Source organism: Sorex araneus, chromosome 1 (genome assembly GCF_027595985.1).
Source record: "Sorex araneus isolate mSorAra2 chromosome 1, mSorAra2.pri, whole genome shotgun sequence".
Classification (NCBI taxonomy): domain Eukaryota; kingdom Metazoa; phylum Chordata; class Mammalia; order Eulipotyphla; family Soricidae; genus Sorex; species Sorex araneus.
In genome coordinates this window covers 99230414-99255573 of record NC_073302.1, presented here as the reverse complement: position 1 = coordinate 99255573, position 25160 = coordinate 99230414, and the positions used below count along the sequence as shown (strand labels likewise).

The following is a 25160-nucleotide window of genomic DNA, read 5'->3' as shown; positions in this document are numbered from 1 at the left end:
AGATCAAAATGGATTAAAGACCTCAACATCAGACCAGAATCCCTAAGGTACATTGAAGACAAGGTCGGCAAAACCCTCCATGACATTGAAGCCAACGGTATCTTCAAAGCTGACACGCCACTGGCCAAGCAAGTGAAAACAGAGATAAATAAATGGGACTATCTCAAACTAAGAAACGTCTGTACCTCAAAAGAAACTGTGACCAAAATACAAAGAAAATCTACAGAATGGGAAAGGATATTTACGCAGTACCCATCCGATAAAGGGTTGATAACAAGGATATACAATGCACTGGTTGAACTCCACAAGAAGAAAACTGCCAACCCGATCAAAAAGTGGGGTGATGAAATGTACAGAAACTTTCCCAAAGAAGAAATCCGAATGGCTGAGAGTCACACGAGAAAATGTTCAACATCACTAATTATCAGGGAGATGCAGATCAAAACAACAATGAGACATCATCTCACACCACAGAGACTGGCCCACAGCCAAAAAAGCAAAAGCAACCGGTGTTGGCATGAATGTGGGGAGAAAGGGACTCTCCTTCACTGCTGGTGGGAATGCCGACGGTCCAGCCCTTTTGGAAAACAATATGGACGATTCTCAAAAAGTTAGAAGTTGAGCTCCCATTTGACCCAGTAATACCGCTCCTGGGAATATATGCCAGAGAGGCAAAAAGGAATAGTAGAGATGACATCTGCATTTCCATGTTCATTGCCTCTCTGTTTACAATAGCCACAATGTGGAAAATATGGAAAAAACCAGAGTGCCCGAAAACAGATGATTGGCTAAAGAAGCTCTGGTATATCTACACAATGGAATACTACGTAGCTGTCAGAAAACATGAAGTCTTGAAATTTGCATATAAGTGGATCAACATGGAAAGTATCATGCTGAGTGAAATGAGTCAGAAAGAAAGAGACAGACATAGAAAGATTGAACTCATATGTGTAATATAAAGTAGCTGAGAGGTACAATCTTACAATATTGCGATTTCTGGCAGATATTTCTTTGTACTTAGTTACTAAAATACAGAAATCCAAAACTGTGCTGCTGCTAGTGTGGCCTCCTGACCTCATATCTCTTCATTCTCAGCAATGGAAAACAAATTACCAAATGCTTTCTTTTCAGCTGGTCGACTTTATGAGGGAGAAACTCCAAATCAATAATAGTGAATTTTTTGTTGAAATATTGAATGTAATCAAAGTAAAGTGAAAGTAAAGTGAAATTTACCAGTTATACATGCGGGGTGGGGGGCTGGGGAAGTGGACGGGAGGAGGAGAGGTATACCGTGATTCTTGGTGGTGGAAAATGTGCACTGGTGAAGGGATGGGTGTTTGAGCATTGTATAACTGAGACTTAAACCTGAAAGCTTTGTAACTTTCCACATGGTGATTCAATAAAAGAATAAAATAAAAAAAATTAAAATTTAAAAAAAGAAAGGAAGGAAGAAAAAGAAATAGTCAGAGCCTAAATAGTCAGAGCTTAAAGCATTGAGCTGAACTTTGAACTTTGGAACTTTACAAAAATGCTGGAGGCTCCGGCTGTGTTGGTGTAGAGCCTGAAAAGGAAGAAAGAGTAAGACCAGGCTAAAGAGATATCTCAGGGTAAAGGGGCTTGCCTTGCAGACATAGCCCCTCCTGGTTCAATTCCTGGCACCATAGTTTGTCCCTGGAGCACAGAGCCAGGATGAACGGCTGAGCACCCTGTCATACTTCCCTCCCCCAAAATAAAACTTATGATTTTTTTTAAAAGGAGAAAATTGGTAATTAAGCAGTTTTAGTTAAAGGGCCAGGATGAGGAAGATAGCCTTCATCTGGGGCTGAGGCGGAGAGGCACTGCTTTCGCTTCCTCCCCAGTGTGTTGGAGGACAGTGGCATGGAACGTGGAATCATGGCTCCCGCTCTGGCTAGTGTGTTCCAGGGGACAGAGCTGGGTCTCACCCAGGTCCCTGTGGACCAGGAAGCGCCACTGGAAACTTCCATAGGCTCTGAATTGGGATCTCGTTCTCAGTCACAGCCACAAGACAGTCATTGTCCCCGGGCCTCAGGCCCGGCTTCCCACCTTCACTCCATGCCCTCTCAGTTGCCCAGAGTCAGAGCCCCGTCTCTGGCATCCAGTCGGCCCCTGGCTCTCACCAGGGCACTTTCCTCCCTATTACCTGCCATTGTCAGTGTCCGCAATGTGGCTGAGCCCAGGTGACTGTCACACCTGGCCAGGGGCTCTGGCTCAGAGATGCGGCTGTATGCCCTTACATGTGACCATGCTGCCCACAGCCTCCCCTGGGGACGGCAGAAGCTATCCTCTCCTCTCATCACTCAGAATACAGCCCAGCCTGAGCCCTCGTCCTCCTGTCAGGGCTGCAGCTCTGCCTCCCTGCCGTTGGGTCCCCGCTTGTGCCGTCTGAGGAAAGGACGGTCTTCCCACACACTTCCCAAGATTCACACCGAGATTCACACGGCCTGCAGGGAAGTGCCAGGCTCCTCCCCAAGCAGAGAGACAGAGAGATAGAGAGACAGGGAACCACAGCCTGATGGTGAAAATGACCCCTTTAATGCAGAGCTGCTAGCATACTTATGGAACATCTGAGGGGGGGTTGAGGTAAGGACATAGGTATTATTGGTCACTTACATCAGTAAGCATCTGGAAATTTACATAGATCTTTGTATATTATGTAGATGTAGGAAATTCTCTTTGGGGGAGACTAAAGCAAGGAGATACTCTGTCTCCCAGGGATATCTCCATTGCTTTTATCTTTCCCTCTAGTTGTATAAGTTATCCATTCTTGCAGTCGTTTGGATAAACACAGTAAGAGACAAAGACCCCAACACCTAGTTCTCTGGGTTCTGAGAGCAAGCAAGGCTTTTAGCACTTAGTTCTCTGGGCTCTGAGAGCAAGCAAAGCTTTTACCTTAAATCCCAGACTGAGTCCTCAGGCCAGTTCAGCTTGTCCTTCCCCCTGGGGGTTCTGTTCCTTAAGTCATAACAGCTTACATTAAGGCCATGCATTTATGCTTTCTAGACTATCCAATTTTGATGCCAGGGTAGCTTTGCCACTCGTCTTGGGTCCATCCCAGTCCCACAGTGGGACCTCCCTTTGGGAGTGTTAGGAACTATAGTAACTGAAATCTGAGTCAAGTAATTATGACCAAGTAATTATGCCCAGGAATATCTGTATTTCAGAGTCAATCAAATCCCAAATATTAGGAGCACAGCATCAATGGTCTTTCTGTGTTTAACCAAAGAACATTGCTCTATACTAAAATATAACAAGGCTATAAGGGAAATAGAAAAGCAGGTGCAAATACACAGCACTTAAAATACAGAGCACAGAATTACCAGAAAGTTTGGGCTTATAACTTATCAAGACTGACTAGGGGAACTGTGACAATGAGAGGCAAAACACAAAGGGAAGGTTAAAGATAAACAAAATTTGGGATGCTAGCAAGGACACGATAAGCTTCTCTAGGAGATGGAAAAGGGGCCATTCACTGATGAAGCCTAAAGCACTTAGGGTTAATATCCAAGACCAAAGTCCCAGGACTGACTCATAGAATGACTGGGTCTTAGTAAGAAAAAATGGCTTACATTTAAAAACTGTTTCCTCATAAGCCAAGAGCCAGGGAGACGGATCACAGGGCTGAGGGATGTGGGAGCTCTGGGTTGAACTCCCAACATGGCTGGAACCCCATCATGGCCAGGGCTGACTCCGAGCACTGGTGGGCGAGGTGCCCAAATGTAGCATGTGACTCCAGACTGCCCATGAGGATTCAGTAATACAGCTGCTCCCGAGACTCTGGTTGAACATCCCGCACTGCATGTGGTGTCTTGGGCACCATTAGTAGTGTTTTCTGGGCACAGCCAGAAGTTCCAATCGACATCGCTTTAATTTAAAAAAGAAAAATAAACAGAAAAAAGTGCCTAAGAATCATTGGGTGAATAAAGAGAATCCCATCCTGAGGTCCTTTTGCAAATCTGGGAATCAGTGAATGATGGAGCAAATTTCCTTGCAGTTTCCACTGACTCCCAGACTTTCTCTTCTTCCCTGTCTCACTGCTCTTTATTGTTGTTGCTGTGGTTTTGATGAGAGGGGCTGCAGGCTGTGGTGCTCGTGCTATAATGTTCCCTGAGGATTGCTCTCCTTTAGTTGCACACGTGCTTACTGGGGATCACACCCCTTGGCCCTAGTGTTTGCACTGTATTGCGGTTGTGGCGTTTTCCAGAGCCTGCTCACAATAGCTGTGGTTCCTGCACCTCTGGTTGTGGTACGGCTGGGCTGCACATCAAGTGGGGCACCAGCGATCACAAAAAGCAAAGCTCTCAGGATTGTGCTGGCACATGTGATAACCCTTGGCATTGGAACTGGACCACACCTGCAAGATGTGCCCTCTGAGCCTCGCTGCTGCTCCTCCTCGGGGTGCAGGGTCCATGTTTCTGTTCCATGTGAGGCAGCAGCCATATCTATGGGGTTTGGCCTCATGTCGGGCCACCCACTGGTGAGCAAGGGACATGCCCAGAGGGGCGCTGTGAGCAGTACCTAGAAGCTGCAGACTGTCCCCACTAGCCTCAGACTCGCTCTCCCTGCAGGTCAATGCTGAGATCCTCATCAGTCTTTTGTGAGTAGCATCGGTTGCAAGAAGGGCTTCCTCATGGCCCCTCTGTTCCATCATATGAGGACATGGTTGTGTCTCAAAGAAGACAGGAAGTCTAAGGGTCATATAGCCAACCAGGAAAGGTGTGAACAGTAAAAGAGCGCGGGCGAGTTTGCTCCTGAGAGGAAACAAGAGGAGGCAGAAAGAGACTCCAGGGTCTCTGGCATCGCTACTCCAGGCACAGCCTCCTGCCAGCTGCGGTGCGGACACAGACACATGTCATACCTGGGCCATGCGGAGGCTCTCAAGCTTCCTCTTTAACCCCAGATCCCTGAGCAATCCTCCATGCTGGCCCAAACAGATGGATCGAGACCACTAGTTTCCACCTTGACTGTCCCTGCTGTTCCAGATGACTCGAATCCTCAGTGTGACCGGGTTAGGGAACACTGCTCCAGTGTGTACCCACCCCAGGCACCCTCTGAGCAGAGTGTGGGGTTGGGGTCACCCCAGAGCCTTTCCTGATCTGCCCTCTGCCACTCTGGGAAGTCACACCTCAACCAGGAGGATGTTGGCTGCATGACGCCCACAGGTCAGGAGTCTGACTGAGGCCTAGGAGAGCTTGGCCTGTGCCCTCGGCACCCACTGCCCCTGCTCGGCTGAGATGCTGGCCAGCGAGGTGAGCAGAGAGCCGAGCTGGGGCAGCCTCTCAGTGAAGGAAGCCGCCCAGCTCTGAGGAGACGAGGTTCCATGTGGGTCTTGTTTAAAGTCTGTGAAGAGACCTTCAGGCTTACGGATTCACACAGGGGAGTATCTGTTCAGCCACAAACTCAGTTGGCCCCAAACTACCAAGCACACCGATTCTTGTACGTTGAAAAGCCACATCGGTGGCTCTGTGGAGTTGCCTCTGGTGAGATGATGGAAGCCATGAATATTCCTCCTCAGAAATGTCAGAGCTGGCACCAGCTGTCATAAAACCCCAGCCTGTGGGCACTCCAGACTTCCCTGGCCCTGCCACCTCAGCATAGCCACGTGGCTTGGCCGCTGTTGGTGAGGGTGCTGGAGGCGGGTGCTGTGCCAGGTGGAAGTGTGGCACTGCTTACAAGAGAGGGACCATACGGGCTCAGACTGGTCTCCCAGAGCTGGCCAAAGGACTCAGGTAGAGCCTGGTCTGCTCACACAGCTGCGAGGCTCACTCCCTGCCTCTTCGGGAGAGACTCAGGCCGCCTTGCTGCCTGCATCTTAGGGCTGACCAAGAGGAGCAGCTCGGCTGAAGCCCAGGAATGAGCCCAAGGTGAAGCCCTTGGCTGGGGCCTTGCACAGCCTCCTGAGCTCACAGAGATGCCCTCCCCTCGCACCCTGCAGTCTGCTGCCGGCCTCACAGGACCAAGCAGGAGAATCAGGTCGGAAACGTTTTACCCTGGAGTTTTCTTTGGGAAGCACGTTCCTGAGTCAGGTTTCAGAAGCGTTTCAGAGCCATGTGTGATGAATAAAACATGCTCCTTGGAGTTATGACAGTGTTTTCTGGACGCAGACTAGAAATTTTAATGAGGGGCTATTTCTTCGCAGGGCCTTCTACTGTGCCACCGTCTCGAGGAAAGTGGCTTAGAGATTCAGACAGTCTGTCTTCCTGCAGCCCCCTTGTTTTCCCTCATAGAAATCCCAGAAGAGAAATAAAATGTCTATTTCCATGACCAGTGAACCATGGGGATGCAGCGACTCGGGCTCCCGCATCGGGAACCTCCTGGCAGCTCAGAGCCTGTGGTTGGCCACAGTGCATTTCTAGAGACCATCGTTGGATTTCCGATGTGTTGACAGGTCAGGGTGAGACATGACCTCACCCTACTTAGCGACTATTGCAGGCGTGTCTGAGCTGCTCACCTGCTGCCTGGGAGTGCTGTCTTTATGTCTTCCGTTTCTTTTCTAATTTTGTCTCTGCTGACTGAATCCAGGGCTCATAAAGCTGTATTTCATGGATGGTGTGTTCACAGAGGGGCTCCCGGCACAGCCCCGGACCATGCATCTCCTGGGGGACAGTGGGCGTTTCTGGGAACAGCCACCCTTGGCCCTTTGGCACTCTCAGAGGCCACTTGAACGCTGTTTTCAACCCTATTTGGCAAGAGTTTTGGTTCTGACCAAGGCCAGCCAGTGACTCCTCACGTATTTAGCTTTAGCAAATGCTTTTAGGCAGTTTTTGAACATTAGGTCAAACAGTTTTGTTAGTGTCATCCATTTCTGAGGTCTCTGGCCTCAGAATTGAAGACCTGCATCACCTTGTCATTAGCTACTCCCCAAACTCGAGGTCTGCTGTCATGGTGGGCATAACCTCAGCCAGTATGCCTCGTAGAGGTATCTGATGCAGACCTACCCCCATTTCAGGCCTTTCCCTCAGGACCTGGGTCTATATGGCACAGTTGGGGCTCCCAGGGTGGGGCTGGACCTGGCTGTGCAGACAGTATGCACATGTGTCAGAGCTCTGCCCCCAGTTTCTATATGAAGGCACTAAATGAATATTAAGTGATCATTATCAAAGAAATTTGATAATGAATCAAAGACATTGATAAATATCAAAGAAAAATTAAAGAAGAAATAAAAATATTTCTCCCTATGAGATTTAAAAAATAAGTAAAAATAAGTCAGATTAGAGATAAAAGGGGAGAAATTACACAGACAGCTCATAAATACAAAAGATTGTAAGAGTGCTACTTAAACAACTCTGAGCCAATGAGCAGAGAAACTTACAAGAAATTGATGAATTCCTAGAATCACACAGCCTCCTATCACTGGACCATGAGAGAGGTTGAAAACACAGACAAATCATGAGTAAGGAAATTGAAACAATAATCAAAATATAATAGAGGACAAAAGTCCAGAACTAGATGGGTTCACTGGTGTGTTCTACCAAACTTTCAAAGAATTGTACCTATATGCCTCAGACTCTTCCAAAATATTTAAGAAATCAGCCCACAAACCACCTCTGATGTCATGTAAGCTCACCAATTAGCTGCAAAATCTTTGGACATCTGTTCCTAACTGACCCATCTGGGGCACCCGAAAGGGAGGTGGGCCAGCACTTGCTCCCATATTCCAAAGTCACAGCCATGCCTCCGATGGGACCCTATCTGCTCAGGATCAAACCCACAGGGAGATCAACCTACTAAGAACTCGGGTACATGGCAGGTACCTATGGCTGAAATCTCCAGTTTTCTCTGAGTGTGAATGTGCTACCTCCCCCCACTTCCCTGTGGTTCCAGAAGCTCTGTACTTCCCTGTACACACACAGCCCAAAGCTGCTGCCCAGGTGAAAATTTAACTCCAGCTGTACTGGACAATTAAATATTCTGAACTTCCTGGAACAAATACATCCAAACTGTACAACACTGATAATTCACTCATAACATAGCAGATTGAATGGGATGTAATGTAGAAGCCAACCAATTTCAACTATTCAAAATATTAACACAGAAGGCTTAGCATATAACAACATCTTAGTAATCTCTCATACAAAGACTTAATGCCTTCATGGTGAGATACAACAATTTACTCTAATTTTCTTCTGTGGAAATATCTTTTGATCATTAAGTAAATTATTGATAACAGGTAATATAAAATATTGTGGTTCTGTCATAGGGGCAGGTTTGAGGAATGGTTGGGAAGATGGAGACAGTGGTAGAGGGAAGGAGACAGTGGTGGTGGGATTGGTGTTGAAGTATTAAATGCCTGTAACAAATCATCATGAATAACTTTGTAAACCACAGTTATTAAATAAAATTTAGGGAGGGGGAAAAAACTTTACATATGTAGACCTTACCTATTTCATATAAACTCCAAAATATATTAGCATGGAACTTTTTTAAAGTTTATTAATGCCAGATAAGTTATAATTATTACCATACTGAAATCCAAGTATAAAATAAAGTTTAATGCAATATATTTTATATTTCAGAGTTTAAAAAATTACCATATATGTGAGAATGGGCATTTTATTATATTGTATTAATTTACTATATGGTCTTACTTTCCTTATTTTAATAGGTGAAAATCATATAACAATCACAAAGTAGCTTTCACTGATTTATTTCCTGAGAATGCTGCCATTTTTAAAGCTTCGTTGGAGCAAGCAATATAAAGTATATTTGTTATGTGACTATGGGGAGAGATTGAGGTTGAGAGGGAAACTGAGGACATTGGTGGAGGGAAGGTCACATTGGTGGTTGTTTGTTTTTTTTTTTTTTTTTTTTGCTTTTTGGGTCACACCCAGCGATGCTCAGGGGTTACTCCTGGCTTTGCACTCAGGAATTACTCCTGGCGGTGCTTGGGGGACGATATGGGATGCCGGAGATCGAACCCGGGTCGGCCGCGTGCAAGGCGAACGCCCTACCCGCTGTGCAATCGCTCCGGCCCCACATTGGTGGTGTTGGAATATTAAATGACTGAAACTGCATTGAACAACTTTGTAAATCATGTTGTTTTGATAAAAATTAAAATTAAAAAATATTTAAGAAATAGAAATTCTTTGTAATAGCTTCTTTGAACCCAATATGACCCTATTACCAAAAGGGGACAGGGTTATTATTTAAAAAAATTAAATTACAGAGTAGTAGTGATAGTACAGGAGGTAGAACATTTGCTTTACATGTGGCCAACCTTGGTTTGATTCCCAGCATCCCATATGATCCCTTGAGCACAGCCAGAAGTAAATCCTAAGTGCAAAGCCAAGAGTAACTTGTAAGCATGACCAGGTGTGGCACAAAAATCAAAATAAATGAATAAAATAACGGATCAATAATCCGGATGTGAAATTCTCAACAGAAACTTAACAAACTAAAACTAACAGTATATCAAAAGAATCTTAAACTGCAACCAAATATATTCATTTCAGGGATGCAGAATGACTCAATATATTTAGGCACATAAAAGGGGTAAGATCAAATCATATTATCATATCAATAAATGCAGTGATAGCTTTTGACAAGATTCAACATCAATAAAGATCCTCCATGTTAGCACACCAACAACTCAGCAGCAAGTCCCGGAAGACACCACAGTGCTGGAGATCTCTCTGGGCCCCATACCAGGCCAACTTCACCAGGGCACTCCAGATGAAGCAGGTGCAGTTTGTATACTCCAGTTGGAATCCTGGTGATCCAGAGCTTCCACAATCAAGGTCCAGTATTCGGGTTTCAAGACTAAATCTCCAGGCCGCATAGCAGCAGAGGACCCGAGCTGTCCCTCCCCAGGTCCCTGCCCATACAGCCGACTGGCTGTCATGCCCACAACATACCTCCGAGTGCCATCTTAGGGCATCAATAGCCCTGGCCCAGAGACACCCAATTGAATCCCAAATTGGATTATTGCCATGCAGAGATGTTTCTGGAACCCAACCATTTACAATCTAGAAATTTACATTTATAATCTCAACTGTCTCACTAAACTCTCAGCTCTCATGATATTCAAAATGAGCACTGGAAAATAAATTATCTTGCGTCTGCCCCTGGCAGGTAGACTTGAATGGTGGTGGGAAATTTCAAGCAAAACATAATGCCCAAAATTAGAGAGAGAGTATTGGGGAAATTGTCTGCCAAAGTGGCAAGGTAAGGACTGGGATGTGGATGGTGGAAAATATGCACTGGTGAAGGGATTGGTGTTTCACCATTGTATGGCTGAATCTCAAGCATGAAAGTTTTGTAACTCTATCTCATGGTGATACAATTTAAAAAAAAAGTAATGTGGCATTCATGCCGAATTCAATCAGCTTAATTAATGGCTGAATAAATGGCAATACTCCTACGGTATTTAAAAAATAAAAATCCTCAACAGGATAAGAATGAAATGAATTTACTTCAAAATAGTAGTGGTCACTTACAAAAAGATTGCAGCCAATGTTATTATATTCAGTGGGGAAAAATGAAAAGCCTTCTGAGATATAGCACAAGGAAGGGATGTCCACTTTCCCCACATTCAATATAGTCATGGAAGTCCTTGGCACAGCTTTACTGAAACAAAAGAGAAAATTTTAAAATCTTTAAAGACAGTATCCCAAAACATAAAGTACACAAGAAAACAATTAAAGAATATGAAAGACATACATTGAAAACTATGTCTCTATTAAAAGAAATAGAACAGAGAAAATGTAGAAATTTCCCCTGTTCCTTGATCAGAAGAATGACTTTGGGGGGGAACTCCAAACAATAATAGTGAGTTTTTTGTTGAAATATTGAATGTAATCAAAGTAAAGAGAAAGTAAAGTGAAATTTATCAGCTACACAGACAGGGTGGGAGGCTGGGGAGGTGGGGGGTGGGGGGGAGATTTACTGTGGTTCTTGGTGGTGGAATATGTGCACTGGTGAAGGGATGGGTATTTGAGCATTGTGTAATTGAGACTTAAGCCTGAAAGCTTTGTAACTTTCCACATGGTGATTCAATAAAAAATAAAAATAAAAAAATGTCTTTCACAAAATATTAAACAAATTTAATGAAATTCCCACAAAATTTCTGATGATATTCTTCAAGGACTTATAGTAAACTCTACTAAAACTTTTATGGAATTGTTGTGTAGGAATATTGTTCTGGCTCAGCTGTCTGGAAATGAAGCCTCCATCGAGGGTTGCGAGGAGGCAGTTCACAGACCTCTCCCAGACATGCCAGTGTTCTATCACTGCTGCGTGGATAGACAGAGGTGGTGGCTCACTCAGGCCACCCACAGCATCCTTTGGCACAGTGCAGAATAGTAATGCCTGGCATGCTGACCGGGGCTGCTGGGCCTGGGGCTCTAGCAGTTGAATTCTCAGTCCCAAGCAGCTGGAGACCGAGTTTGGGACTACAGTGTCACACTATCAGAGAGGAGCTCTCTTCCAGGCCCTGGCATGCTGAGGAGAGGTGACCACCTGATGCTCATTAGTGCTGGGTTGGTAAGGTTGCAGGAGGCTGTCTAAATAGCATCCACCAGAATTTCAACATTTGAGATTGTCCCTAACGCTTAATGGCTGTGAGCCAGATGGTATGAGTGATAAGCCAGAGTTTTGCCTCTTATGATTCTGGCACTTCCCAGACCAGTAGGAATGTGCTGGTTTGCAGACACCTCCTTTAAGGGCAAGTTCCCATCTGCTATCATTCTTTGACTCTCCTGAGGACATTCCCCATGCATCCTCCTGTCAAGACTCCAGAGAATCATCTCTGTGCAGATTCACCAAGGAATTGTAGTGCCCAATGCCAAATGCTTCCCTTTCAGCATTTTCCCACATCTCTCCCTGTGCTGTTTCAGCTCCCTACACAATCTCTCCCTGAGATGTGTGCTTTATTCTTCACAGCAGTGTAAGATTTAATTCTTGATAAGAAGATACCTGTCCCTCCAGCCTAACTTGGCGCTGCCAAGTTCTTTTATAAAAAAGCTTTTGTTTCTTCTTCCATGTGATTGTTTGGTTTGTACCTACCCATTACATTCACTTAGGACCCCCTCTCTGCTTGGAGGACATAGGTCATTGGCTGCCGTACTTTATCCAATGGACTGGAGAATTATTAACAAACCAAGGATTTGGGGAGCTGAGGATCAGCCTTTGGAAGGGAGAACAGATGCCTCTGGATTTCCACTGTTTGCCTTTCTCTTTCGCTGGGCAGGAGCACTGCCTCTTTCCCCCAGTAAACTCAGCACTATCTCCTGTTGTTTGTCTCCAGGACTCCTCATCAGCTGGACCTTCCCCAGGAGCTGAACAGCAAGGCACAGCTCCCAAAGTCCAACTGCCCCTTAACGTGTGAGTTACTTCACTTTTTATTCTTGAGATCCCACACCTTTACTGTATCCATCCTACTCTACTGTGTAATGTTCACATTTGTAATAAGTTGCTCGGGCTATTCACATGTATATTGCTGAACAGAGTGTGAAAACAAGAACATAGCAGGTTTTTAAAATGACATCCCTAGGATGCTTATGACAAGTAAGGAAGGGATTCAAAATATTTGACAGTCAGAGGCATTGGTCTTTAGGATCGGATTCATCCCTAGCACAAAGAAGGCCCCCACGCCCCTGGAAGGTCTGAGGGTGGACCTAAAGGCACATCACCATGAGAAATGGGTGGCCTTAAGAGCGTGAGGCGGTTGCTAAGTTAGTAAATGCTCAGAAGCAGCTCCAAAATTTAATAACCATAACTGCTGTTCCAGCTACACATCATCCCCAAATATAACCATATGAATCACTGCTAGGAAGTGAGATGCTTATCTTATTTAGAAAATCAGCCCCTATTAAATTACAGCTCGACATGCAGTTTAAAAGTTTCTCCTTTGAAATGGAGTTCAGAGATAAACTAGCTTCTACTCTTTTATTTGGTGATATATTCAATTACTTGAATACAAAATTTAAAGTGTAAAAGTTTTATTTGGCCAACACTATGGCATCCATAAAAACTCCACCAATCAAAGTCAAAGGTCAAAGGGACAGAGCACCTGTGTTGTTATGGATCAGAAAGTATTCCAGACGAAAAACAAATATCTTTTGAAAAATCAGCTTTCAAAACTTGAAAAAGCTTCCTAGAAGTAGCTTGAAAACATGTTCACCTCCCTCCATAATTTAAGTTGAAATATTTTCCTTTGTCTGGTATCAGATGGAAACCAGGAGCATTCTCCCCAGTCAGTTCACAATGTCAGGATTAGATTATTTAGCATGACCAAAGGAACACAAGGAAATTGAGACTTTTTACCAGACTTCCCATAATGCACGTAGCAGATAGCTGCTAGATTCTTTAAGCTCTGACAGAGGATTTCTCTCCAGTTCTGACAGAGAATGTGCCCTTGTGATGACGTGATCCTATATGCACTGCTGCAGTGCGGCTGCCACTTAAGCTGAAGGACTGGGGACCAGGGGAAGGAGAATGGGCAGTGATGGTCTTACTCATGCTAAACAATCAGGTGTAAGATCTTGTCCGTAAGGAAGAAGGCCCTGTAACTGAGAATCCACAGAACTACCTTCGGTCCTAACATATTATGGTGGAGCCCGAATAATGTGGACCAGGCACACCACATAGTCAATGCATCAAATTCCTCCATATTTCCTTTCAGGGGTTGGGGGCACATCCAGTTGTTCTCAGGCTTTCTGAGCAGGGATCACTTCTGGGAACCAGGCTACTTGCTATTGTTCTGGCCTTGAACATCTCTCAATTCTCAACCATACCTGTAGTTGGTGCTTGGGAGTAACATAACCTAATCTGCCTCCAACTCACTGTTTAAACAGACTCATGATCATTTTGAACCTTGATTTCCTTAGCTGTACAGAAGGATGGGGAGAAGGATAATGGAGTCTCGAAACTCACATGGCCTTAGAGAAGGATGGTATGTTACAAATGTCAGTATCTTGCATGAGTCTTTAGTGAGGTGAACAGCCAACAGCCCTTTGGGTCCAGTAGCAGCCTTCTACAACAAATAAATGAAAAATAAATAAAATGAGCACTTTTGACACTGAAGACTTTGAGAGTCTCGCTTTGAAGAGTGAAGATGCCATGTTGCAGTGGAGTGATGCCGTCTTTGAAAGTGGCACTTACCTGCCCTGTTTTCTTCTTTTTTGCCTTTTTTTTTGTCTGTGCCACTGGAACCTGATAAATAAAATAACCAACATCGCAAAGGACATACGCTTCCCTCAGTTGGAAACCTAGGCTTATGATTTTACAAAGCACGATCTCTCAGTTTTTAAACTCAATCAAGGCATCATTCAACAGAGCTTCTACTGAGAGCTGCAGCCCTGGAGGCAGGCTACCATCCTGCCCCATGGCGGTCAGGCCAGCAGACAGACCCCCATCAGACACACCGGGGAGTGGCCTTCTGCCAGCTCCACTTCTGTTCTGCCTTTATCATTTCACTAAGAATTATGTCTGGGTTCATCTAAAATAAAAGTAGAAAATTGAGCACAATCTTTTCAACTTGGGGGCCCTAATCAAAATGATTTAAAGACCTCAATATAAGTGCATTCTTTTTTATGAGGAAGGATAAACACTCCTTTTATGATCGGAAGTGAACATGAAATTCATATGTTCTGTGTTCTTTATTACATGGCAAGGGGTTTCAAATTGCTGAGTAAAAGATCAAAAGCTCCTTCTTAAGCCATAATTAACTTTCAATTATTTGATGGTTATCCTCCAGGAGCACAAACATGACTGTTAAACCATTGAAGTGGTTACTGGGTGTTTATCGCAGTTACTAACACTTGCCTTATTTTTAAATCTGGAGTGAGAATTTTCATTTGTCGAAATTGGATGCTAGTGAATGCGCTGATCTCAATTCCTCCTACACTCCATGAGCGTAGTGAAAAGCGGGGAGAAAATAAAGCTGGAGACAGGAATCTAAATGCTTCAGCAAGGCATGCTTTTTATGTGGTCAGCATTTCTTGAGCCACTAAAAGAAGTATTCAGTCAGCAACCAGCATTGGAAGCCCTGAGAGCAGAGCATGCTGAGACCCCCAGGATCCAATCTCCCCCGGGGTGACAGGAGAAGAGTGTGGCTGTGGAGCAGAGGCCATTAGTCTGAGCAAGTCAGATATGAGAGCCAGTGGCCCCCCAACTCGCAAGCAGCAAAGGTAGATCATAGCTTCCCCCTTCCCGACGAGCAATGTGCATCCTCCCTGCCCCAGAAGCCACTATTTCCAGCTTGGCATTTAACTCCTGTTCACTCTGTATTCACTGGCTGCAGAATCAAAGAGATTGTTCTCACACTGTGAGGAGACCAAATGAGGCAAACTTAAACAGGATTTATGCTTCAATTACAGTTCCTTGAGTGCCGGCTTGAAACATCGTGCTTCATTTCTATCAGTTCACAGGCCTCCCACGATGGGTCCCAGCTACTCTCTCTTTGAATCTTGCCTTTGTCTGAGCTTGTATCATTTGGAAGCCCCCACCCCTAGGGGAGTTTCTGAACAGTAATAGGGCAAGAGGCATTAATAGCATGAATGTGTTTTCATGTGGCCTTTCCATTTGTAGAAATTCCTGTTACCATCAAAAAGCTCCCTGAGAACCATCAAACATGAAACAGAAGAATGCCACGTGGGTCCTTTTTCTTTGTCACCTGAGCATTGGGCTGAAAATGTGAATCTTTCTTCCCAGATCTCCATGATGAAACATTTTGTTTATCTTCCCAAGGCCAAATCTTTCTTATTTTCAAGTAGGGAAGAACTAAAGATAGGAAATAGGAAATCTTTTATCACAGAAAGGGGAGAGGGGGAGGGAAAGCTGAACACAGAGGGAATAAACAGGAATAGGCCTTTGTGGAATGCAAGTGAAGGGACTTGCACAATGCAGGGCTAAGGACGTGGAAAAGGGTGATTTTGTGTTTTCATTTAAAGGGTTCTCATTGAGTTCTGCCATATTCTTCTCTAGATCTCTTCACCTAGGAGGCCTTCTTTCATACTGGAATGTATTGTCGTGACTTGTTGTGTGTTCATACCCTAAGAAGGTCCCTCCCAGGGTCTGCCTGTCCTAGTCATATGTCCTGTAGAGTCTATGGCCCACGAATAGTCAACCCTGCAGCGATATCCAGGAGATGACCATCATTAAAATTCATCTTTTATTCCTTCCTTAACTGAAGCTCCCAACAATATTTCTGCCTGAATATTATGAGCAGATATAATTACTTAATACACTTCTCCCTATTTGTTCTGAGTCATCCATCCCACCAATCCCAGAGTAGCAGAGCACTTTGTAAGCACTTTGCAAGCCCTATACAGTTCTAGATATTTTACAGAATAAAGTTCCCCAGGCTAAGTCAAAACCAAAATTTCTCTACTAAAGGCTAGAATTTTCACCATGTTCTTAGCTTGTCTTGAAATAAAGCTTAAGCAAGTTGAAGTTATGCAGTAACTTTGTATTTTGTATCAAAACTTTGACAGTTTGAACTATTCTACAAAAAATATAATTTAAAAGAAAAATTAAATTAAATAATTAATCATGATGCAAATATTACAAGAAATAATATGACCAATAATCCCCTAATTTGACTGCCAACTTATTAAAAAGTGCTGTCTGGGACTGTTTTCAGCTCAGGCTAATTGGTTAGACCAGGTCCAGTTTAGGGTCAGAGAAGAACATTCAGCCTAGACTTGCATAATTCAATCTGCTCTCCCTAAAATTGGAAATGGGAAAACAAAATATTAACATCCCAGAATCTTCTACTGCTAATGTTGTGCCCGAATTTTGGATCCTCAATTGCAGAGAGACAAAGTCCACACATGATAATGCAAAAGCAAAGAAACTTTATTGCTAGCTTGAGCTGGGGCCCAAATCTCAACCCAATATAGTGTCCTTGACAAGGACCCCAACTCCAAATCACAAGCAGTTTATATAGGATTCAGTGTTAAGAAGGTATTTATGTGGTCTACTTTTAGCATTGGCCCTATTACAACAGTGGTCAGCAATTAACAGTCTGGGGGTTCTCCAGGGGGCGAGGCGACCACTCATGACTGGCCAGATTCAACTGCCCAATTCCTTATCTAGGCACATTACTCAACTGGGATTTTACCTCCTGCTTTGAGAAACAGAAACCGAGGCCTAGCTGAAACATAATGTTAGCGGCAGTCTGTCATGGCATCAGTTTTGCCCTCACACTAAGTCCTAATTCTAGAGCATCCCTCAGGCCTCACTGAGCATGGGATGGGAAGGTGGCACCATGTAACTGGCTTCCTGGGTCAGTGCAAAGCTATGAGCGACCATAAAGCTCTAAGCATTCGAAAGCATTGCCCCTTCTCTGGAATACCACTAAAGTACCCTGTCCCCCAGTGCCTCAGGAGTTCATTACAAAGAATAAATTAAATTGGCATGTGCATTTCCTTACAGGCACTCTGTTCAGGTTGGTCTCGTCCAGAGATGACTTCACACGGACCTCCGCTCAGTGACTTTGGCTCTGTTCTGCCTGCAGGTACCTGGCACTCTATGCTTACAAGCCCCAGAAGAATGATGAGTTAGAACTACGCAAAGGTGAGATGTACCGCGTCCTTGAGAAGTGTCAGGATGGCTGGTTTAAGGGCACATCTCTGAGGACTGGGCTCTCAGGAGTGTTCCCTGGCAACTATGTGACACCCGTCTCCAGGTAAGTCACGTTCCTTTCCATTGTCCTCACTGATGAGGTCATCTATGGCCTGGGCAGCCCTAACACAGTACAGAGACATCTTGGACACCCCTGCACTAAGGGCTCAGCTCTGGAGCTCTGCTGAGCAGATACCGGCTCCTGGGTGGGACAGAGTGAGCAAGGCTTGGTTAGCACACTAAGTGGGGTTAGTGAGATGTGTCTGTACAATGTGAGTTCATACATGTACACATGTAAAGCAAAAACCGCCAAAGTCACTATTAGTTACTGGATGTTAGTGGTATTGATTGTAGATAACTTTTTACTTGTGCTTTCCTTTTAAAAATTTCTATTGTTTTTAAATATTATTTTATTTCATAACTTATGAGAGTAATAATTTTAAAAGTTATATTATTTTAAAAATCAGAAAATCCAACAAAACATTTTTTATAAAGATGTTTTCCTGAGCCATCTGAGGATCTTTCAGGGAGATGAGAGGTCCAGGCTTTGATCAGGACTCTCAGAGATCAGGACTCTCCCTTTTGGAGCAGCACTGACGAATAAAGAAATTAAATAAAATAGATATTTAAATAGACCTTTTACTGTTGTCTAGATTAATTCACACTTTCCAAGAACCAAGGGCTTACACTGAATGGGAGATAAGTTCAGTCTTCATGTCAGCCAATGGTCCTTCCTAGAAAGCCCATAATTTGTAAACCTACTTTAATCAATTAAAAAATTATTTGCTTGTGTAAAATGAGATCAATATATAACAGATGTGTTTTTTAAAAACAATTTTAGTTGTGGCTAGCTGGTTCAGAGTTCCATGGGAGGGGCAGACCAGAGCAACTAAGGAAGGAAGGTCTGCTAATGATCTCATAGTCGGGAACTTCCCACTTCTTCTCCAGAAGGTTCTTTCTTTTAAAGCTGTTTCACAGAAGACCTAACTCAGTGCTGTAGGGGCTCTAATGCTATTGAAGTCCTAACCCATGGAACCAAGTCACAGACATGGGTCCCTTGACCCAAGTTCTTGCTCTTTGCCACCAAGGAGTTCCAGTGTCTCACAGCTGAGATCCAGAGGGGACAGTGTTTCCTCAACCCTTTAACAAATGGGAGACATTCTTACTCTGTTGAAAGGCATCAACAGGTCCCCTGACTCTGGACTCTGGACCCTCGAACTCTGCCATATCTCATACCCCCATGGCTAATACATGAGGTTAGCGCAAATTACATACATGCTGGATAAAAGACTTAAGGTCCATTTCAAAATTGTTTTGTTTCCTTTTGTACTTATTTAACACTCCAAATAGGTTTTATGCAGAAACATTTATGAAAAGTGCATCTGTTTCTGGGATGAGGTTGCACGTTCCTGACATCCCTCAAAAAGGCACGGTCATTCTGAACCCTTTTCATGAGACCAGTAGCAGTGAGAAGGTAGCTCTCTCAGGAGGGACACGGGTCCTTGTTGTGGCTTCCCACCACTCCTCAGAGCATCCATGTCTGTGGGAAGATGTGACTGAGTTGGCATCTTTCTCGGTGCTTTTAATGATATACCGCTGCTTGTTTAAATGATTCCAGATGGTGTCTCTGGTCTAAATTGGTGACTTCTGAGGGCACATTCCTCTGCTTCTTAGTGTTCTTTTGCTCTTTCTGGAAATTTCATAGTAAGAGTTAGCCTTCATGAAGGTTCTATAGAGACTGCCCTGCTTCCAAGGTCTGGGTGCCAACTCTTCATAGAAACATATTTAGGATTTTTGTGTGTATTTGCCCCTGGACACCAGTCTTCATCTCTCAGGGACAGTAGGTAAAATGGGGCCTTTATCAATGATCTGTGCAATGTGGTTCTAGCTGCATCTCCACTCAGAGTGGTTCTGCTTTATTTCCTTAGGGTTCCCATAGGAGGGGGTCCACCCCCCAGGAATAATTCAGTTGGAGGATCTCCACTGGCCAAAGGGATGGCTACAGCCATCCATTTAGGTGGTGGAAGTCTGAGCAGCCCAGCTTCTGCCTCCAGGTCCAGTCTGGCCCTCAGTGGCCAGCAGCACCCGGCCTCCCCCCTGTTGGGCACTTGTCTGCGGCACTCAGCCCAGCTGGCAGCCAGCCAAGCCCGGAGCACCATCTCTCCAGGTATGTACCAGATCACCAGGGTCCTCACTGCACTGGAGAACTTGACAAGAGGCGTTTCTGGAAAAAGTGGTGGAAACATTTTAACTCAGGTTTCAAACAATCTATAGAGGGCTATGTTGCATTTGTTTATAGTAGCCATAAAATTCAGCTGACCTGGAAGTGTATGGCTTATCACCTTATACTCTCCTGGCAGCTGGATTGAAATGCACTGGAGCAGCGGTTCTCATCTTTTTTCTGTTTATGAGTTGTCACCATACTCTCAGTTAAAGGGCAATAACATTTTCATGGAACAGCAGGAAATTTCTGGAGTCAATCACCAGCTCATTGACTGGAAGTTGAAAACCACTGGCTTCTCAGACATTTTCTTGTAGGAAGATGACTGCATGGGTAGTATTGTTACGGTAATGCCTCTGGACACCCCAATGGGAGAGTTTGTGTCGAATGTACTGGCCTGTCTAGGTGTCCACAGAGGCAGGTTTGTCAGGACAGATCTTGTGAAGCAACACAGCTCCAGGTTATTTCTTATGTAAGGCTCTGAGGCCAGAAGGAATGATGGCCATTGACCCTTCACCTTTAGGCCACTATTATCAGTGGGATTGAAAGGGAAGAGGTTGTTGCCTGCATAGTGCAAGGGCAAAGAAATTATAAAATGAATCTTAGACGTAGAAATAAACTGCAGATTTCTCCTTTGGAAGCAGTCTTGACCTAGTAAGCATGGCTTAGGTGGAACCAGATAGATAGTCCAGCAGGTTTAAGCTCCAGCACCCTATAGAGTCCCCCAAGCCTGCCAGGAGTGGTCCCTAAGTGCAAATCCAGTGTTAAGCCCTGAGCACTACCAGGTTTGTGACCCCAAAACTAAAAACAAAAAAAAGGATGCCCACAACCCCACACCCAGTAACCTTCCAAAATAGAGAGCTAAGGACTTTGTCGTAGGGTAGTGAAAGAAACCTGGAACAGCTACATTTAATTCTGAATGCCGTTTAATGGTAAGGAATTCCTCTCACCTTCCAACCTTATTTTATAATAATTTTTCCTCTCATTCTCAAAGTGAGTCTTAGGAATCACAAAGTGCATAGCTTCACTTTTAGCAGTAAAGTATATGATTTTAAACAATCTAGAAAAACAGAATGAAACCCACGGAAATGCTCCAGAAAGATTCAGACTAAGAGTGCGACAGTTGTACAGCACCCCACTGTACACAAAGGCCCCTGAATAAGGGGGTGTTCCTGCCCACCACTCACTCCAGAGACATTTCCTGCACTTTCCCACAAAAGCATATATTGAGGCCAACACAAGTGATATGGAACCTTGCAGGAATCCCTGGAAGTGACACTACCACTAGTGTCTCAGAATACAGCCACGTGGTCTTAGTGTCTCTTCACCAGCAGTGATTCCGGCCCTGTACTCAGCTCCCACACACTGAACTGGCAGCAAACAGTGCCCCAGCGGCAGGATCATGGGTGCCCCCGAGGGTGGTTTGATGTGGGGGGAGGTGTGATTTGGTTTCTGATGGGGAGATCCTGGTGGTGAAAGTTTCAGAAAGTAGTGAGGTCAGCTCCTGAAAAGTCTGGTCCAAGAATGAGAGAATAATTCTAAAGAAAGGCAACAAAGAAGGAAAGAGGTTGTCCTCAGGAGTTAGAGGGGAAAAAAGAAATTGCACAAGTGTAATAGAACTGATTCTTATTTTATCAGCTGCAAGTAATTCAGTAAAGAGCATGAACAGTGGCCTCAGGAAGACATATTTCTTCCTCCTTCCCCTTTTTCTGGCTTGTGGCACCCGTGTTCAGGGCCCTGTGGAGGACTCTACAGCAGTAGTAGCTTCTAATTTCACGCTTCTCTGAGGGAATTGGAATATAATGATGCAAACGATTAATCATCAAAGTATCTGCCAAAGGGGTTAATTCTTTCTTAAGGGTAGTGAATGCCAAGGAAATTTTAAGCCAATTGGACACGTTACCAAATGTCCCCAGGTACAGTTGGAAAGTTGGCCTTTCGGGACCCAAGAGTGGCAGTCTCCCTAAGAAGGAGCTGCTGTGCCCAAGTGAGGGCGCTGCTCAAGCAGGGTGAGCCAGAGCTCTGGACCGGGGGCAAAATGATGAGAAGACTCAGAGAAAGAAAGATTATGACTTTGACATGGTACTGATGGAAATACTGAGGGTATGAGGAGCCAAGTCCAGGTACTGATAACTCGAGTACTAACATCATCCCTGACTTAGAAAAGCATAAAAGGGGGCTAGTTTATGGAAGACAGAATGCCTGTGAAGGTGAGGGCACAGCGTCCGTAAGTGGACTCACTCCCTGTATGTGGCTCCCTCTGTCGGGAGGAAGGTGGCAGGAACCAGACCCTGCTGGTCAAGATGCCTTGCGGGTTGGGCAGCCCTGCTCCTCACAGGCATCTCTGTGCATGACTTCTGCTCAAAAGAACTCAGGGAGCATGCAGGCCCCCTTTAGGGAAGAAGATGGCAAAAAAAAATCCCATCCAGCTGTTTAGGATCACTTCAGTGGGTTGGTGTTCAATGGGTTTTCAGTGGGGAGAAAGTAGATTTCTGGTGTCCTATGATGGCCTCCTGTTGGATGGTGCCTGTGTACATAGGGGTTGGGCTGTGCAGTGCTTGGCATTGCTCAGATTGTTGAACTTCTGTAACTTGAAAATTGCATTTTCTTGTATCTTTTGCAACAGTGACCAATAGTGAGCTCTGTGTTTGGGTAACTCTGCCCTCCTGGACACTGTAGTTGGACTGAAAGAGCTCCACAGTGGTACTCCCTGGTGCCAGACCTCTCCCCTTTTCAGCCTTGCTAATGACATGGGTTCAGTTCATTAGCCAGTGTGGACTGATGACTTCTAGCCCTGAATGTAACCATTACATAATCTTTGTGATCAAATAACATCCAAGACTCCTGACTGCTGTGCCATGACTTGATCATAAGTACCCCCAAATATGGGTCTCTTGGTCCTGGAAGCACTGGAGCTTCCAGGGTGTTTCGGGCCCACATTCATTTCCCTCTCCTCCACTCACACCAGCGCGAAGGACCAGCTCCATGAGAACCATCACAGAAAGTGAGACAGTTCTACTCTTCACCTCAGCCCTTGGTTATTGGTGCAGAATTCTATGATAATGACCCCTTGATGACCTGCCTTGCTAGCAGTGTTTGGGTAACTCATGGATAAAATAAGACCTGCCTGTCATTTCTCCTCTGTGCAGTACCAAGCGGAATCCAATAAATAGTCATAGTTGGAACAGCACATCTCTGTGTGCCAGTCTCCCGTCACCATAGTAACCACTGTAGTGTAACAGGCTTCTTTTATCAGTTTGATTTTATATATAGGAGGAGTGAGAAACAAGATGATGAAAACAGCTTCCAGGGCACATTCCAACTTCACACTCATCTCTATAAAATTGCTATCACCACCACGCTAAAAAACGGCTCTTACCACGTCATATCAGTGAATTAAATGCCACTGAATTCCCACAGAATTTTCCATTTTTTCCTGCATTTAAAGAGAGAAAAAATACTATTGACAGTAAAAGTAATGGATTGTTGGCAGTAGTAATTGCCCATTTCAGCAGATCCCAACGCAGATGGTTGAGAGGCATTTTATCAATGTTCTTGTCTTGAGCACAAGTCAGGCAGTTTGACAAAGGCTTAATTGCATTGGTCATAGCATCCAGTATCATTTGTTCTATTTGATTAATATAGAGACAGAGCTCTTGTAAAATTCTAGTTTCCACATATACACAGACTCAAGGAAGTACTTAGAGGCAAGAGTATAAAAGGCATGGCAGGCTCTGGAAATGTATGGAAGTCCCCAACTGAACCCATTTCTACTCCCAATTATAAAGGATAATAAGTGAAGCAATACAGTAGTTTGAATAACACATGTGGGTATTAAGAATATATGTCAGAAATATTCAGATTTGGGAAGGAATAGAGAAGTGGTTTATGGATAGTTTTTTTTTTAATTGAGTCACTTGTGAGTACATAGTAACAGATCTGTGCAGGGTTGGGTTTCAGTCACACAGTGTTCCAACACTCCTCCTTCCACCAGTGTACACTTTCCACCACCAGTGTCCCCAGTCTCCCTCCCGCCACTCCCACCCCAGCCTGTCTCTATGGCAGGCACTTTCCTTCTCTCTGTTTGCCTGCCTGCTGTTTGTCTGTCTATCTGTCTTTCTCTCTCTCTCTCTCCTCTCTCTCTCTCTCTCTCTCTCTCTCTCTCTCTCTCTCTCTCTCTCTCTCTCTCCTCTCTCTCTCTCTCTTCTTGGGCATTATGGTTTGGAATAAAGATACTGAGAGATTATCATGTTTGTTCCTCTTCAGCATGCATTTTTTTAAGATGAGGTACTTGGTATTAAATCAAGGTGTCGTTGATATTTAAAAGACAGTGGGAACTCTAAGTAAAACACTAGGACTTTCTAGAGGGGCACTAGTGAGAGCAAAGGCATGGCAATTAGAAGAACCCTCTCGGGTGACTATTGAATTTAGTGTGACTGAAACAAAGGCAAGGGAGAAGGAGTTTAATGACAGTCTTTCTGAACTTAAAATTTTATTTTTAGACCTCAAAGATGTGCAAAATGTAGTATTCTGTGATGAGAAGGGACGAAAGTGAAAGCGTGTGAAAAGCTCTGTGGCCTTTTCAGTGGTACACTAAAAAGCAGACATCACTCAGTATGTGAAAACAGGAAGCAAGAGAGTGAGCACCTTGAGGTAAACCTGCACCTTGAGGTAAATCAGGATGGCTCCTTTACAGGATGTCAAAGAATTCCCTTTTTTCTCTGAGGAAAAGTGAAGCAAATAGAGTATTGTTTTGTCTTTCCTAACATAGTAAAACCTTTATTTTCTTATTTAGGTGTACCATACCACCAAAAAATTCATGTCTAGCTTTATACTGGGACATAGTCTAGCACATTCCTATCACCCAAAAGAACCCTGTCCTCACGCCTGCCGCTCTCCTGCCTCACCCACCAGAAACACGCAGGGAAAAGGAACACACGTTATTTGCTCTGTGTTTAGAAGTGAATTTTGTGATTTTTTTCTTTGTTTTAGTTATTTGTTGTCACTATGTGATTGAAACTATCTTTTAACTATCTTTCACGTCTAATTGCTTATTTCGTTTATCATAATCACCTCCATGTGTCCCAAAAGGGATGATTTTATCCTTTATTATACGGGGATTTGTAATACTGTTAATCATACTGTTTATGGATACATCATTCTTATACCGCAAATACTGTACCCTGACCAGAGAGCCACTTCCCATCACCAGTGTCCCAAAAGACCTCCACCTTGCGAGATCAGTCAGTAGACAGTCTTCAGCTCTGATGATGACAATTTGCTGTTCCCTTACGTATTTCTTTTTTAAAAAATTATTTTGTAAAGTAGTTAACAGTATTTGATTGCGTTTAATATT

At 44.2% G+C, this 25160-nt stretch overlaps 1 protein-coding gene across 4 annotated transcripts in view; it reads left to right on the top strand.

Annotated features, from left to right (window-relative positions):
* The window catches only part of SH3RF3 (SH3 domain containing ring finger 3), a 482862-nt gene that overhangs the window by 385736 nt on the left and 71966 nt on the right, over positions 1-25160 (top strand). For all 4 annotated transcript variants that reach the window (XM_055141388.1, XM_055141381.1, XM_055141374.1 and 1 more), the window contains 3 exons: positions 12263-12339; positions 17477-17647; positions 19512-19750. In XM_055141388.1, coding sequence (XP_054997363.1) covers positions 12263-12339; positions 17477-17647; positions 19512-19750 — 487 coding nt within the window. The remainder of the gene's footprint in view (positions 1-12262; positions 12340-17476; positions 17648-19511; positions 19751-25160) is intronic.